The sequence below is a fragment of the Taeniopygia guttata genome, chromosome 1A (genome assembly GCF_048771995.1).
Source record: "Taeniopygia guttata chromosome 1A, bTaeGut7.mat, whole genome shotgun sequence".
In the NCBI taxonomy this organism is placed as follows: domain Eukaryota; kingdom Metazoa; phylum Chordata; class Aves; order Passeriformes; family Estrildidae; genus Taeniopygia; species Taeniopygia guttata.
In genome coordinates this window covers 28515395-28532569 of record NC_133025.1, presented here as the reverse complement: position 1 = coordinate 28532569, position 17175 = coordinate 28515395, and the positions used below count along the sequence as shown (strand labels likewise).

General features: G+C 39.5%; 2 protein-coding genes across 7 annotated transcripts in view; one reads left to right on the top strand and one right to left on the bottom strand.

The window, feature by feature from the left end:
• Positions 1-8715, top strand: part of PRICKLE1 (prickle planar cell polarity protein 1) — a 65252-nt gene extending 56537 nt beyond the window's left edge. For 3 of the 4 annotated variants that reach the window (XM_072922208.1, XM_072922221.1, XM_072922215.1), the window contains exons 3-8: positions 1668-1781; positions 2619-2756; positions 3255-3458; positions 3996-4182; positions 4322-5185; positions 6467-7344. In XM_072922208.1, coding sequence (XP_072778309.1) covers positions 1668-1781; positions 2619-2756; positions 3255-3458; positions 3996-4182; positions 4322-5185; positions 6467-7323 — 2364 coding nt within the window. In that variant the 3' untranslated portion in view covers positions 7324-7344. Of the gene's footprint in view, positions 1-1667; positions 1782-2618; positions 2757-3254; positions 3459-3995; positions 4183-4321; positions 5186-6466 lie in introns of all 4 variants that reach the window. The other variant, XM_030258358.4, reaches the window with a different exon arrangement.
• Positions 8716-12216: 3501 nt separating this feature from the next.
• The window catches only part of PPHLN1 (periphilin 1), a 62640-nt gene continuing 57681 nt past the window's right edge, over positions 12217-17175 (bottom strand). For 2 of the 3 annotated variants that reach the window (XM_072922237.1, XM_030258385.4), the window contains exon 11: positions 12217-15003. In XM_072922237.1, the coding sequence (XP_072778338.1) occupies positions 14794-15003 (210 nt within the window). In that variant the 3' untranslated portion in view covers positions 12217-14793. The remainder of the gene's footprint in view (positions 15004-17175) is intronic. The other variant, XM_041711504.2, reaches the window with a different exon arrangement.

Below are 17175 nucleotides of genomic sequence, written 5' to 3'. Positions count from 1 at the left end.
CCCTTCAGTCTCCTTTTTTTGTGTAACATCACATGGCAATGGGAATATAAGTGAAAGTATTGATGACCGAGTTGCTGTGGGAGACCAGAATGAACTTACGGTATTCATTCATGGTATTGATGATATTGCAACTGCGCTGAAGCTGTGTACTCAGTAATATTCTGAACTCAAGACTTCAGCATTAAATGGCCAGGATGGCCATTTTAGCAGATGGCTTTGCAACATCTGCTAAAGGAGGCAGAGCAGTCCTGGCAAGCTTATACAGTCCACAGTTTAAAAAAGTGCAAAAGATGTCTATTTTTTGCAATGCAGAGATTTTCTTAATAATGAGTAAAGTAACAAGTCAGCAGGAATTGCAAATAACAGGCTATTTTTAGGGCAACTCTTTTAATCACTTACTTAAGCATCTATAAGAATCCTGATGAATCAGACCTTAAGGCAAACAGTGAGCTAACATTCTGCCAGAACAATTAAATGCCCTAAAATATCCTCATAATCCCAGCTAGCCCAAACTCACTAAAGATGGGAGGTTTTTTTCCCCAGAACGATTACTTATTTTGAGAATAGTGCAGTAAGCTTGAGAAAAGGGCATAAGCTATTTTTAAAGTTTCACTTCTTGCTACATGTTATCTTTTTCTGGAGCATCCTGAAATATATCTATAGCAACTGGGCTTACAGTAGACTTCAGTTGTTTAAATTTTGGTTAAATGAAAATCAAGTCATGTTTTGTACAATCTGTTTCTCATAATTTTGATTGCTTCCTGACTTAAGTGACTGATTAATGCCTTTTTTTCATCTGTCTTGCACAGTAATAAGCTGTTGACCTGAACATTATTTAAATCTGTATGGCAAGTAATATTTTTGCCAATAGTCAGCTCTTACAGCCCCAGGCCTCGTGACAAGCTGGAAACTGCATAGGAAAAACAATAAATCTGTAGCTGTTCCACAAAAATATTTTTTGCCATTGGGCTTTGTCATAGTGTTCATTACAGCTTTCCTGTCATAATATTCTTATGAAAAAAAAAAAAAAAAGAGTGAAGACTGATACAAAAACATTCATCCCGTGAAAATCTCCTGGTTAATTTGCATCTGATTGAAATGTGGCTGGATCCAGCCTCCTCCCAAGGGAAGGATGTTTCCACCTTCTTACCAAAGCCCACATGGAAGCAATGAAAGCTGATGCTTTGAGTGAACCTGATCAGCAGGAGACTACAAAACAGCTTTTGTCTCAACAATGTGTAAAATGCAGAGAGCAAATTAAATTTGTTTATATAGTGGCTGTTTTCTGGAAAGCTTCGTGCCTTGTGTGGTAAATTGCAGAGGGAAACTTAGAATTTCCATGGAGTTGTTGACCAGCCCTGAAGGGGGTGGGAATAATGAGAACATTAAATGTGCATAATTTATGACACCCCCCTAACTGTCACTGCAAATTGCATTCCAGAAAAGCAATTCAGCAGCTGGGTGCTAGTTTTATCAGAGAATTCAGGTTTGCTGAGCTGGTTCATCTGGGTCTTGTATTTTCAGCACAAACTCTGTCACAGTCTAATGTGGCATGACCACTTCTTCCTTAGTAAATGAGACCTGAGATAAAACAGTAGCCAAAGGGCACTGGCAGTGCTTGGGGACTGTGTGTCCCTGGGTCTGAACTCTGCATTTCTCCTGGTCAGGTCCAGCTGTATTTTGCCTGCTTGCCAGAGGAGAAGGTCCCTTATGTTAACAGCCCTGGAGAGAAACACCGGATTAAACAACTTCTCTATCAGCTGCCACCCCACGATAACGAGGTAAATACAGAATTTAGGGTAAACTATCAGGGCTTGGGTCTCCCTGGCAGTTTTTCCGTGGAGAATTACCTGCCTGTATATTTATTACAAGCCTAAACCATGGCCTGCAGTGGCATCTGAGCTATAAAGCAGCACGGTGTGTACATTGAGTCCATTGTTCAGCTGCCCACTTGGCTTGTGTGCAGATAAGAGCTGTCTGGAAGGACACTGCCTTTGCTTGTTAGGGAGGCTGGTGTCACTGCAATAAACTTAACACAAGTTGGTTTTATAGTGTTTGCAGCCACCCACCAATTACCAGGAACCTACAAATTCCTGGAATTGCATTGTGGCACACAAAAAGGATGCTTTGTGATAGTAAAAGGTTTGCATCTCAGTTATGCAGTGTAATTTGGAGTAGAAGTGGAAATAACAAACAAGCTCTTTGTAAGGAAAGGGGCGGGGGTGTCGGTACTTAAGGTCTTGTGTATACTGCAGTCGTGGGCACTTAAGCATAAATCTAAAGGACAACGTTATGGCTGATTTTAGGTTCATTCCGTTATTTTAGGTTAGCAGCAGACTTTGGGCTGGCTTCTAAAAATCTTTTTCTTGCACAAACAACTCCTCAGTTTAGCGTGGTGGGTTTTTTCCTGTAATGAAAAAAATAATCTCTCTCCATACTATTTTTGTGTTAGGCTATATTACCTAAATATTAAGATGGTAGAGAAGGCAAGCAGGTAAAGTTTAATGATGATTGGCAGCATTCCTGATGAATTCTTTGCATATATGCACTTAATTTACTCATCTTTTAGATTAGAAGCTCAGTCTCTAATATAAGTTCTCCCGTGTTTTCACTGGAAGGTGAGATACTGCCAGTCGTTAAGTGAAGAGGAAAAGAAGGAGCTGCAGATGTTCAGTTCTCAGCGCAAAAAGGAGGCACTGGGACGAGGCACTATTAAACTACTCTCCAGAGCAGTGATGCACGCCATTTGTGAGCAGGTAACATACTGGTGCTATAAGCTAGCTACAGGGCTGAATAATGTAAAACTACAGTATCTCAGTATTAAAATTTAAAGTTACCTCTGTCTGTGTCTGAAAACAACAACAACAAAAGACTATTTTTGAAACTGCATGGAAGAAGAAAGAAGGCAGTGCTTGCTTAAGCAAAATGTAACCTTTGATACTACTGCAAATGAACTGAGTCTTTGATGTATTTCCTACTCAACAAAAAAAACCCTAATGCTGACTCATACTAAACTAATGACAAATAAAAAGCAGACAAAAACTTTAAAATGTTGTTTTGTATAAAATAAACTCTATTCGCATAAGGTTTATTGAGATGCAGTTCATCTAGACCAAAACTGATCATATTTTTTTCCTCTTGTCAGAATTTTGGAATAAAATCTCATATTTGGTTTGGTGTTTTGACTTAGTTTAAATGCAAGAAGCTAGTAGTTTAGAATGGGAAGTGTGTTCACTTTCTGGGTTTGTTCCTAGTGCGGTACAAAAGTAAACGGCGGTGAAATTGCAGTTTTTGCCTCAAGAGCTGGGCCTGGTGTGTGCTGGCATCCCTCCTGCTTTGTGTGCTTCACGTGCAACGAGCTTCTTGTTGACCTTATCTACTTCTACCAAGATGGAAAAATTCACTGTGGCAGACACCACGCTGAACTTCTCAAACCTCGATGTTCAGCCTGCGATGAGGTAAATAATTCACATTTTACAGCCAAGTAAACACTCCTGTTTTTCAGTTGCACCAAAATGCACCACCTGTTTCAAACTGCACCACTTCGGAAATTCCTAAATGCAGTCACTTAAGAAGTCAGGACTCTCTGCTGTATAGATGTGTTTGAAAGCTGAGGGATATTTAATTTCTTGTCAAACTGGAAATATTACAAGCAATAAGGTGGCATTTAGAAAGCAAACACCTGTTTGTGTTTAGAATTGAACATTCTCAAATTCTCCAAAATATTATCCTTATGAAACTTCTTTAATGGTTGAGTTCTGAAGTTCTCTTTTTTTTTTTCTTTTTTTTTTTTTTTAATTTATTTAGAAGGTGCTGGTTTTCTTTCTTTTTATTTCTCTTGTGGGAGATTGTTGTTTCTATATTTGTATTCAAAAGGGAGCAAAATAAAAATAAATTTTGTGTGTGAACTGCAGAGTTAGGATATTTTATATGCTGTAATTCCCAGTGTGAAGTTTAGGCCACTTAACTAAAAGTATTCTTTTATCTCTGAAAAGATAATTTTTGCTGATGAGTGTACAGAAGCTGAAGGTCGCCACTGGCACATGAAACACTTCTGTTGCCTCGAGTGTGAAACAATCCTGGGTGGACAGAGATACATCATGAAGGATGGGCGGCCATTCTGCTGTAACTGTTTTGAATCTCTCTATGCAGAATACTGTGAGACCTGTGGGGAGCACATTGGTAAGTGTGTCCTTTAGAAGCATTAAACTTACAAATTAAGGGAAAGCCAATTTATGAAATTATTTCCCATTCCAGAAGTATGAATTCTGCAAGTAGTTTTTTAGAGAGACCCACAGCATTACTTTTTCTCTCTTTCCAGGTGTTGACCATGCTCAGATGACCTATGATGGACAGCACTGGCATGCCACAGAAACTTGCTTTTCTTGTGCTCAGTGCAAGACCTCTTTGCTTGGCTGCCCTTTCCTACCAAAGCAAGGGCAGATTTACTGTTCAAAAAGCTGCAGCCTAGGAGAGGATGTTCATGCCTCCGACTCTTCTGATTCTGCGTTTCAGTCTGCTCGATCCAGAGATTCCAGGAGGAGTGTCCGCATGGGAAAAAGCAGCCGGTCAGCCGACCAGTGCCGCCAGTCTCTCCTCCTGTCGCCGGCCCTCAATTACAAATTTCCTGGCCTTTCAGACAATGCTGATGATACTCTTTCTCGTAAGCTGGATGATTTAAGCCTTTCAAGGGAAGAGGCAGGCTTTGTTAATGAAGACTTCTGGAAAGGAAGGGTAGAGCAAGAAATGCCTGAAGACCCTGAAGAGTGGGCTGAACATGAAGACTACATGACCCAACTTCTTCTGAAGTTTGGTGATAAAAGCCTCTTCCAGCAACCCACTGAAGTAGACATTAGATCAGGTGAACACTGGATTTCTGATAACATGGTCAAGAGCAAGTTGGACTTGAAAAAAAATAATCCAAGCCTAGCAAGTAAGAAGTATCAATCAGACATGTACTGGGCCCAGTCACAAGATGGTTTGGGAGACTCTGCATATGGCAGCCACCCAGGCCCTGCCAGCAGCAGGAAAATCCAGGAGCTAGATATGGAACACGGGGCCTCAGGATACAAACATGACCAAGCACCATGGTATGGAGGTTCTCTCGAATGTTTGTCTGACCTGAAACAGCAAGAACAAAGTGTTCGAGACTCAATGGATTCCTTGGCTTTGTCTAACATAACAGGTAATGGGGAATATCAGTTAGTGGTTTTGATGGAGAGGTCAACAAAAGCATGTGTGTTGGAGTATTTTGAAGGAAATTTTTTCATTTTAGTGTTTTCTAAAAAGCTTTAGTATCAAGAGATGCATGTAAGATAGGCAGCAGCTTTTATCAAGCTCATAATCTTTTACAGGATATGCTTCTGCTACTTAAATCCTGTTGGATTCTTCTCCATTCCTTTTGAATTCTCTTTTTTTTTGCTTTAAGCAATGATGTTAAACAGAATAAAAACAGACTTCAACTACACATTTATTATATACAAACCACTGCTTTAAGCAAATTACTATTTCTCCATACCTTATGTATAAGAAGTTGCATTATATATTAGGATTATATTAATCTACAAAACATTTTAGATACCTTCCTGATTTGCCCGTAAAACTATATAGAAAATCTGAAAGTATGGTAAACTTCTTAGCCTTAGGCAATTAGGTTTGTGAGATTTATTTTCCCCCACTGACTAAAGGGAAACTGATAATGCACTTTTGTGAACCTCCTTGTCAAACATGATTGAAATTACCCAAAGGGATAAAGTGTGCACTAACCTTCCTTTCCTATTTCTGTACAAAACGCCCAAACCTGGCAGTTAAGACCCATTTGAAAAGTTCTCTGATCGTCGTCTCCTTTCCTTTCCTCCTGTAACCCAAATTATAGCAGCTACTTGTCTAGCTGAGGCCCAACCACAGGCTGGCTGCATTTGCCAAGCAGCAATGAGGGAACTAAGGAGGGGAGCTTGATTCAGGGGGCGCAGGAGGAGGAGGCAGTGGTGGTACTGCAGCTAGGGCCATCACAGGCACGTGACACTTTTAGTAATTTTTTTGAGAGTAAGGATCCTTTTTTGCAAGGCAGTAAGCTTGGCTTCCCTGTTGAGACACCTGGAACATGAATTTGGCAACACTACAATTGTGAAATATTTTAGCCTTAAGAATGGCAAGTATAGATTGCAGAATAATTTTAAGTAATCCTTTTTTCTTAAAAGGCATACATGTATGTATGTTTCAAAATTTTCAACCCATTGAACTTCTGTTCTTGATGTCCTCATGACAGCTAATTCTTTGGTCATCAGAGTTAATACTTAAATGTTTTAAACCAAAACAAAGCTTATTCTACTATGAAGGGAGCATTTTTTTGTAATAATTCAAAAAAACACTCGGTGACAATAAGTGTTTCATATTTTGTTACAGTATTTGTCTCTTTGGTACTCCTCTCACTTTCTTTTTCCTCCTTTCTCCATTCCCACCACAGGGCCTTCAATGGATGGAGAAGGCAAGCCACGGCCATCTCTCTACTCTTTGCAAACTTTCCAAGAACTGGAGGTGGAGGACTGTGAGAAGATGAGCAACATGGGAACTCTGAATTCTTCAATGCTCCATCGGAGCACTGAGTCCTTGAAGAGTCTGAGCTCAGAGTTGTGTCAGGAAAAAGTGTTGCCAGAGGAAAAGCCAGTGCATGTACCTGTACTGAGACGATCTAAATCCCAGTCTAGACCTCAACAAGTGAAGTTTTCAGATGACGTTATTGATAATGGAAGTTATGAGAATCTTGAAATACGTCAGCCTCCCATGAGTGAAAGGACTCGTAGGCGTGTTTACCATTTTGAAGAGCGTGGAAGTCGGCCTTCTCACCATCGCAGAAGAAGTAGGAAGTCTCGTTCAGATAATGCACTTAATTTGGCCACAGAAAGAAGATGCTCTCCAAGAGAGAGATTTCGTTATTACTCCCCTCAGGATCATGAAAAATTTCTTCAGAATAGAAGCTCACGTGAGCTTCGGGCTTATATTCAAAATGCAGAGCTGTATGGACAATATGCCCATACCAGGTCTGACTATGCACTGCGGAATCAGGTGGTTGATAAGTTCTTTGGACTGTATGGTGAGGAAGATGACTCCTGGTGTTCAACTTCATCCTCATCATCTGATTCAGAAGAGGAGGGATATTTTCTAGGACAGCCAATTCCACAGCCACGGTCATTGAGATACCCATACTATACAGATGACCTTTCTGGTCCAACTACTGCATTATCCAGTTCTCAGTTTGGACAAAGGACAACCAAATCAAAGAAGAAGAGGGGACACAAAGGAAAAAATTGTATCATATCTTAATTAATTACAAGTATTTCTTAATTGCGAGGACCAGTCAATTCTGTAGCTACAGTTTGAACCACATCTTTTTTTATATTAATAATTGTACTTAGGCAAGTTGCTGAAGTTCATAATGCTTTGCCACTGTAAATGATAACCATGCCAGAGTTTAAATTGTAAAAGTAACATTCAGAAATGTCACCACACCAAATGATCTGTTCAGATACTGCTAGGTTTCCATACTGTGTTTCAGCTGTCAAAATACTATTACTGCAGTTCTTAATACGGAGTTTTTGTAGACATTTCATTTTATGCTCACTATTCACCTATGTTGAATTATCTGAGAGAGAGGATTCGACAAAGATGAATAAATAAAAATGTCAGTCCTGTGCTGTAGCTATAGACACACAGGGTGATCTTTGACTTCTTCCTCTTCCTGCCAAGAAAGAGAAGGCTCTATACTGTGCCCTTTCTACATTGATAAAGCTCGCTCTTCCTTATTCAAGTTTCCATACAAAAACTGGATTATTTTTATTTGGGAAAATGCTCCTTAAGAAGGCAAAAATCATAATGTGAGAGCTGAAATGCTTGAAGCCTTGATGTATCCTAAAGCAGCAGTGAATGTTTTGTACATTTAACTTTCATAGTTTTTCCTCTACAATTTTTTGAGAAAGTGTAAGGTGGTTGGTTTTGGTTTGGGGTTTTTTCCATGTCTGTTTAAAGGAAGACATTAATTCAGCTTCTGGAATTGGACTTAGCTGCCAATGAGTGGTGACAGGTTTTTTCTGCCATGGCTCCCACCCCTCAGCAGTGAGAGAGGTACCACTGCTGGAGTCCTTTGCTCAGGCATGTAACAACCCCATTTAAGTCAATGGATCTACTTATGTAACAAATATTTTCATATGGGCTTAAAGGATTAGGCTCCAGAATTGTGTCTTTTCACATGCATTATCCAGGTTTTAAAATGTATTAGCTACAATTCTAAGTAAAAAAAAGTTGATATTTATAATGTAGTATTTCATAGGCTTAAATGTATTCATAATTTAACAGTGCAAATACTAATGTACATATTGTACAGTTAAAATTTTAAAATCTGAATATTTTTATATCCCTGAATTTGAAGAAGTTTGTTACAATATCAAACTAGATTTGTTAGGGGTTTAACAGCAGTGTTATGGATGAAATATTGCTTGTATTTTAGTCAGGGGGTTTAAGTTGAAAAATGTTCAGTGCAAAACAGCTTAATTTTGTCTACTAGGTATTAAAAAGCTCTATATGCATGGTGGGGCTATGTAAATACTCTCTACAGCCCTCTTAATCTTGCAAGTATTATTTATGGGTCAAGCAAAATGTAAACTATATAAATGTAAAAACCACACAAGCTTGGAATATATCATTACAACCAGTATGAAATGCCTGTGGACGTGGATTTTTTTATTATTGTTCCCCCTCCTTCCCCAAAAATAATTTCTGAAGTTTGCTTACCTAAAGGAAGAGAGATACTGAGTGGTTCTAGAAGGCAAGCTGGCAAAAACTATAAAGTAGGAGGTAATCCCAGTAGTTGCTTTGAACTCCAGATATGGAACAGGAAGCTATTTAAGGTTATAATAAACTTCTTCACTGTTTTAAGTTAAGGGCAGGAATTTCTTAACAGTGATGGCCACTAATGAAAATAGTTCCATTTCACAGGCTTTTTGGGTAAGAAGCATTTATTATTGCATTAGTTCCCTTTTTTCAGGTGGTCAGAAAGCCAATGGCTTTAGCATTTACTAAGCTTGCCCTTCTTGAGGATAGAGAAGTATGGAAACAAAAGCAGCTAGAAGTAAGTGGGCAAGTTTGCATCAAAGAATACTAGGCTATTGCTAAGGGTAATCAGACTAGCAGTTACTTGCTTCTTGTATTTTTCAGGGTAAAATGAGCAGCAGATCCTTTCCTCCCAGAGGTGGTACTCACGACATAAGTCACTTTCCTAGTACAGGTCTTGTGGGGGTGAAAGCTGATCAAAGCCATGCCTGGGTGCCTGTGGGGTGCTTCCGTCTGGCTGCTGTGGGGCTCAGGCAACTTTCTTAGCAGCCATGTGCCCACTGGGCTCAATATGCTACAGCCACCACACTGGCGGGGCGTGCAGGGCTGGAGATGCCTCAGGATGCTCCAAGAATGAGTAGGACCTTCCACTCTCACCTGTGTTTCCAAAAGTGGGAAACCAGGATCCTCAGAAACAAAATGTTGTGCCACTACTGCTGTGTCACATGGTGGACCAGTAACTGTCTCATGGAGAAATGTCTCCAACAAGTAGTTCTTCTGTTTCCACACCATCTCCTCAGATGCAGCAGATGTACTCTCCCAAACTGCAATACCTTATGGAATATTACAGTTCTCGTAGATTGTTAACTGCTTCTTAATACTTTCTTTTTTTTTAAAAAGTTTGAACATGACTATATGACTTTATTTTTTTCTGCTTGACATAAGCAATATCTTACTATTTTTGACAACTTCTTATGAGAAATATTTCTGATTCCTCCACCTTGAAGAGTATGATATGGGATATAGTGTCTCTGACCAGCACAAGACTCAGATACAAAAGCTCTAAAGTGTGGTTAGTGTTACTGGAAGTAGTACCCATATTCCTAGTGAAGTATACCCTGGTAGGCACCTAAGCATGACACAGCTCCTTACTCACTATCCCCCAGTGGGATGGGGGAGAGAAAAGTAAGAAAACTCAAGCCATTTAATAGATAAAAACAAACAAGCAAAAAACCCCAAACAGAAAACCCTGTGATAGCAAAAAGTGATAGCAAAAAGCCCACAAGCTCAGCACCAGCTTGTCCTTAAACAGCAGCAGCCCTGGCAAACTCCTCACCCCCATCCCTAGTTTTATATGCCAAGCCTGATGCCCTGTCACCTGTGGTCAGCTGTCCTGGCTGTGTTCCCTCCCAGCATCTTGTGCACTCCCACCCTCCTCACTGATGGGGTGGGCTGAGAGGCAGAAAAGGCCTTGACTCTGGGTAAGCTCTGCTCAGCAACAGCTGAAACATCCCTGTTATCACCATGTTTCTAGGAAAAACCTGAAGCGCAACACCACTGCACCAGCCACTATGAAGAACATTTAACTCCATCCCAGCCACACCCAGTGCAATCTTCATGATAGTGAAAAATACTACGGCAGAAGTTTTTCCTCATCAAAACTGAAAATCTTGCAGACAAGAAGGTGACAAGGATTTCGTCCTTCTCTGATACCTGGCATTACCTCCTTTTGTATCAATAATGGTTTTGTTGCTGATTTTCACCTTTACTGCTCACATTGCCACTCAAAGCTGCCAACTCACCCAAGTGAGGTTACAGAGGTAACCACTTCAGTCTTGGTAGACAGCACTGAATTTTTACACTCCTTTAATTTCCACCTTCTTTTTAATTTTTAAAAGATATCTGCAATACTAAGAAGTGCTAGGAGTAATTTCTGTTTTCAGGAGCTCTGAAGGTGACATATGAAATTCCTCTATCACAGCATGTTTCCTTCCCCCCAGTGTTCTCCCTACAGCTTTCCAGAGCCCCATTGAGGCTGATCACTTGACCAGGGATAATTTTTTTTTTACATGATGTGAAACTAATCCAAAATACTTACTTGTAAATCAACCAAGACTAAAAGCCATGTTTCTTCCTTAAGTTAAGAGACTGCCATAGTATATTTTACTTAAATCAACTGAAAGCATACATCATAAAAGGTTAAATGCAAACATTCAACAGAATGCCAAGTATTAGATGGAAAATCAGTTACTTATCACTTAGAAATGTGAATTAAACCTTTCACGGAAATAGCACTTATAAAAAACTGAAAAGACTCCCTAGTTCACAGGTAAAGTTTAATCAATTAAAAAAAAATCAGATGAAGCAAATTATTAGGCATAGTGAATGGGGTTACCTCAGGCTGGCAGCTGGTCACCAGTGGTACTCCACAGGGCCTAATTTTAGGGCCAGTGCTCTTTAATGGAGATAGATAAGTCAAATGTCCATTGAGTGAGTTTGCTGATGATACTAAATTCAGAGGAGCTGTGGACTCCCTCAAGAGTAGAGAAGTCTTGCAGAGAGATCTGAACAGACTAAGGAGCTGGGAGGCAATGACCAGCTGCATGAAGTTTCACAAGGGCAAGTGCCACATTTGCCACCTGGGACAGGACAGTCCTGATTATCCTTAAAACTTGGGGAATGAGGAGTTGGATAGCAGCCCTGCAGAAAGAGATTTGGGGGTCCCAACTGATGGCAAATTACACTCAAATCAGCAGTGCCCTGGCAGCCAGGAGGGCCAGCCCTGTCCTGGGAAGCATCGGGCCCAGCATGACCAGGTGGGCAAGGGAGGGGATTGTCCTGCTCTGCTCTGCACTGGAGCAGCCTCACCTCGAGTGCTGGGGGAAGTTTTGGGTGCCACAATATAAGGATATAAATCTATTTGTGTGCCCAGAGTAGGGTGATCAAGGTGGTGAAAGGAGCCTGGATGAAACTAAGGGGTGACCTCACTGCATTCTACAGGTTCCTCAAGGTGGGCAGCAGAGGGGCAGGCAATGAATTCTCTCTGGTGCCCAGTGACAGGACTCAAGGAAATGGAATGAATCTGCATCAGGGGAAGTTAAGACTGAACATGAGAGGAAGGTTAGTCACTGGAACAGACTCCCAGGGAAGTGGTACAGCCTCAAGCCTCCCAGAGTTCAACGAGTATCTGGACAATGCTCCTAGTGGTTCAGTGAGAAGCAGAGAGTTGGACTCAACCAACACTACAGCTCCCTTCCAACTTGAGATATTCTATGATTCTGTGAGTGTAAACTTAGACCTTACTTTACAGAAAAGAAGTTGAAAATTTGGATACATTTATAATAGTAAACTTAAATCAGGCTTCTTACAAAGGAAACTACTAACAAACTGTACAGTAAGGGCAATTTTTAATAAAAAATATATTACACACAATTTTTATTATTTTTTTCCATGAACATTTCTAACCCAAAGTAGAAACTCAGATGTAACATCCTGAAAGCTCTCAATCCTGTAGGCAAGTACTGAAGTGCTGTAGTTATGCTTCTGCATCAGAGAAGACTTTGATCTTATTAAACCAGGTTGTTGCCAGAAGGAGTGGATCAGGTCTCACTACTATGTCACAACAGCTTGCCTCTGTTCTCTCTCTTTCCCCAGATTAGCATCCTGTAGCATCCATGAGCTGATTCCCACTCACTGTGCAGCCCACACAATCCCAAATGCTAACAAGGGTAGTTGCAGATCATCTCCTTGGAGCAACGTGAACTTTTAGAAAACAAGAAAAGCCAACTGCAAAACCTCCACTTATTGACATGAGAACTAGCCAGGCATCTCAGGAATCTGATGCAATACATATTCAATATACCATGTAAAGATCTACATGTGTAAGATGCTGTGATACATACAGTACCTTGTACATGTCAAATCATTGCTACTTTGTGTTTCTGAACACCATTCTGATGTAATCTGGAAATAGTGAGTTTGGTTATTAGTCCTTTTACATAGTTTCACATGTTCTAAATGCAAATGTATACAAAACAATCATGCTTATACTTACCTCTTTGTGATTATGACTCAAATTATCACTTTTCTAAAATGTTCATAAAACCCCAGTACCTTCATAAATGCATTCATCAGGATTCCACCGCATCCTAAATATTTTTCACTGGGAACCTCTTGGCTTTCCTCCACCACTGTTCCCAAACTGCAAATTGTTCTATCAGGTCAAAAGTGGTGCGAGACACTAACCAGAATCATCTAGGTTTGAAATTATAGGGAATTTGAAGACTTAGGGATAAACTTTGTGTTCCACCTAATGCCAAGCAACCTGGTGTCTTAGGTTGCAATGTAAGATGTAACCAGATGTATTTTCTATTACTGTGTGTTGAAACCAGGTGGAGTAGAGTTCTTTATCTCTTCTGTGCCCCATCCCCTCTGGGGGGATATCCTCTGTTAATGGGCCAGCTGTTAAAACCAGGTGGGGCAGTTTTCTTTATCTCTTCCAGGACCCATCCTTTGTCCAGGGAGATATCTTCTGTTAGTGGGCCATTGAGTCTCACGGGATTACTGATAAAATTACATCATCCCACTGTGAGATGCTCCGCCCAGGGGGAGGAGCCAAGCATTCCTACCTAGTTAAAATCTGAAATTGGAATACCAGATGAGCCTTTTTTCACTAGATTCTCAGAGGAAGACCAGGCCCACTTACACCATCACTGGACCTTCAGAGGAAACCTACACTCTTTCTACAGGATCACTGCTTCAACAGAACACATTTGTCACTCTAGGAGAACTGCAGCCCCCATTTAATCAAACTGCTATCAACACACTGACCAACAGGGTGTCAGGTTGTGTTCTGACTCCGTCAGTGTTCTTTTGTATTACTGCATTTTTATTTTAATTTTCCTAGTAAAGAACTGTTATTCCTATTCCCATATCTTTGCCTGAGAGCCTTTTAATTTCAAAATTATAATAATTCAGAGGGATGGGATTTACATTTTCCATTTCAAGAGAGACTCCTGCCTTCCTTAGCAGACACCTGTCTTTACTGGGGAGATGGTCCTGCTCACTTTCCTTATCCGTCCTCGACACCCCAATTCCTGCTCCTTCTTGAAGCTGGAAATAAAGATTACACACAGCCTCCTTATTGTAAAAATTCATGGATGAAAAGGCTTGAGAAGTTGTAAGTGGGGAGAGCAATAGAGTAGGAAAAGCGACCTTTCCCTGCTCAGTGGCTGCCTACAGCTACATTCAGTACAGTGTAGTTAAAAACAGAGTAAACAGTAACAAAAACTGGAATCCATCCTACATAATACTGATTACTAGTAATGAGTCATGAGATGGAAAACATCAAAATTTAAAAGGCATTTGTAGAACCTGCAATTAGAACAAAAATACAGCACTTCTTACATCAAGTAGTTAATTACTCTGGCAGTCAGAAACTAGAAATAACCCCTAGTGTAATTTTAGAGAATTAATCTGATTTTTTAAAAATTAAACCCAAATAAATAATTTAAATCATAATTGTGACCAATTCTGCAAGTTTTCCCTTCCTACAGTATGTATGATAACAAGACATATTTGTGCATAACTTGAGGAATGAGAGCAGCTTAATGTAATTTTAATAAAAAATACATTTTAAGTTACACTTATACGCATCAAAACATAAGTGTACAGACATGAGACTGATCATTTTTCCAAGGTAATTGTGTAAGATTTCAAAAATAGTTTGTTGCTTTACAGCATTTTTGGAATGACCATCCTTTCAAAGGAATATATGTCAACAAGAACAGGTAGGATGAATACAATTGTGGAGACCACAGTGGACAAGTGAACAGCCACCTGAGCTATTAGAAAGGAGCACGGGCCTTGGGTTCAAACCTCGAACAAAAGTTCCTCTTTCCCTGCAAAAGGCAGATTTATGTGCTATGGCAGACACAATGCAGAGGATCTAAAAGCATATTTTTGTCCTTAGTATGAGCCCTCTTTGAAGGACTCTGATACATCTTGGTTGGCAGCATCATACTGAGCAATGAAATGTTTGAGTTCTTCAATGCATCGCTCACCTATTTCATGCAAATTCTGCCTCAGGGCAAACTGAATGGACGTCTCTAATGATGGATCTTTATCAATTAGCATCTTCACTACCATGCCAAAGGTTTCACAGTCTTGTCTGTAGACCTAGAAACAACACATTTTAGAAAATTATTAAATGCAAAACTCTTTACATTAGCACACCAACAGCCCTTACTGAGTTAGATCCAAATTTAACAAAGGATATTGGATTTAACATGAGTTTCAGTTGTAAAACTTACTGGCCATTTCCTCTCTTCTGACCTATGCTAATAAAAATGTTACTAGCTCAGCACTATCTGGATACCAAAAAAACTTTTATAGGATGAAATACCATAATAGAGAAACTAAGTTCCCCTCGCAGCAATATTTAATAAATAACGGTAAAGCAAAGTACTAATGCTAAAATAGATTTTCTTTTCATTTCAATATATTTAAAATAAACTATGAAATGTCTAACAATCTCAATCTTCATACAAAGCACCAATAATTTAGTTTGTAATCTTTCCTGATACTTTAAATATAAGTTGTGTTTAAATAATTTCACCAAATTTTGTTTGTTTGTTGGATATCTGTTTCTTATAGAAGTCCTTGACAAAGAATACTTTAATTAGTTTGGATGCGTTGATGATTCAATCACTTAGGATTAAAGAAGTCCTGGCAGTGGTTTACCTGAACCCATCTGACCTTCTCCCATAAAGAATGGAGAGTCTGCAAGACAGTCATGAACCATATTTGAGGTGAACTACCTTTTTGTTATGTCTGCAACTGTTTTTCAGCAACAAACATATGACCATGCTCTTACGCAGTTTCCAAAGCAAGCCAGTGATATTCAAAATTTCTTTCCACATTCCAGCTAAGTTTATTCATCTGAACACCCAGCAAAAAAATAACTTCATGAAGTCTTTCAACTGCCAGATGCAGCTCATTTTCAAACTTCTTAGGCCAATTTCCATTTAGAAAATACATCAGCTTTTTGACCAAAGATAAGTAAGTTTTCTCTCTCCCATACATCTTTTTTTGAGGGGAAAAAAGCTAAAATGTTGATATACTTCCAAGGGTGATTATCTTTCACAGAGATGTGCAAGCCTTTCCTTTCACATCTGTTTTGTGGACAGAAATGACCCAACTGTATGTAAGCAATTTCCCTTTACTAAAAACAAAAGAAAAAACCAAACAAAGCACACCCATCGCTCACCCAGTGAAAACCCATCCTAAGAACCCATTCATAAGAATCAGTCTGAGGTCAGCTCAGAAAAACAGCAAAAACCCCCAACATTCTGTACAAAATGAAACTATTCTTAGAAACACAATGATTATCATACCTTTAATGAAGATAATTATTAAATGCTTAATAGCATAGTCTAGGAAAACAGTTTAAGATCAGACCCACTTTTTAAACGCTGGCTGGCAAATAAAAGATAACCTTTTGGAAGGAACTAATCTTCAGTGGAGGGTAACAAGTCAAGAAGAAGAGCACAGCCCAAACGAAACTTGACCCGAACATTTTTAAGTGTGGAAATGCACATGGCTTTATTTTTTTTTTTCCAGAGAGGGGTTTGTTTCCCGCTTTGTAGTTCTTTGCTAGTAAAATAACAGCATAAAAACCAGACCCTCAGAACTCATGCTCCATAGCAAGTAAAACATGGTACTTTGTAAAAACTTCAAACAGAGAAAATATGCATAACTTTTTTCTCTCTTCCCAAAGAACAAGCTCAGAAAGAGCTGTACAGGGAGGCACCCAAGGCTGCAACTGAAGGAAATGCTCTACTTTTCATGGATCTGCAAACTAAAGGCAAATGGTACTACCTGTTACTTTTCCCACACACCACAAAGAACTAACCCAGATGAAATACTCTCAATCTTAGCATATAAATATTAGCTTGATCTAAGCTAGTAGATTTTTCTACTGATTTTTCTTCCAAGCTTTCATAAAAGAAGACTTGGAAGAGAATCAAGAGAACCTTTGTCATTGCTGAATCTGAAGTCAGAAGTCACTTTGTTTTCAATACTTTGTGACAAAAGATTTAAAAAAATAGAATTTACCTAAATTAGGGGAAGAGGGCAAATGTGGAGCAGGAAGGCACTTTTAACAACAGAAAACAAAGGAATCAGCTCAGCTCCTCTAAAAGTAATTGAGCAATTTTCTCTCAACAAGCTTTCTGCCCCAGCTGCTAATTCTGATCCTCCTGGTACAATCTGCCTCCTTCACAATTGTGCTGATAAATCTATTTGTATAGCTGCAACATCCCAATTGTGCTGATAAATCTATTTGTATAG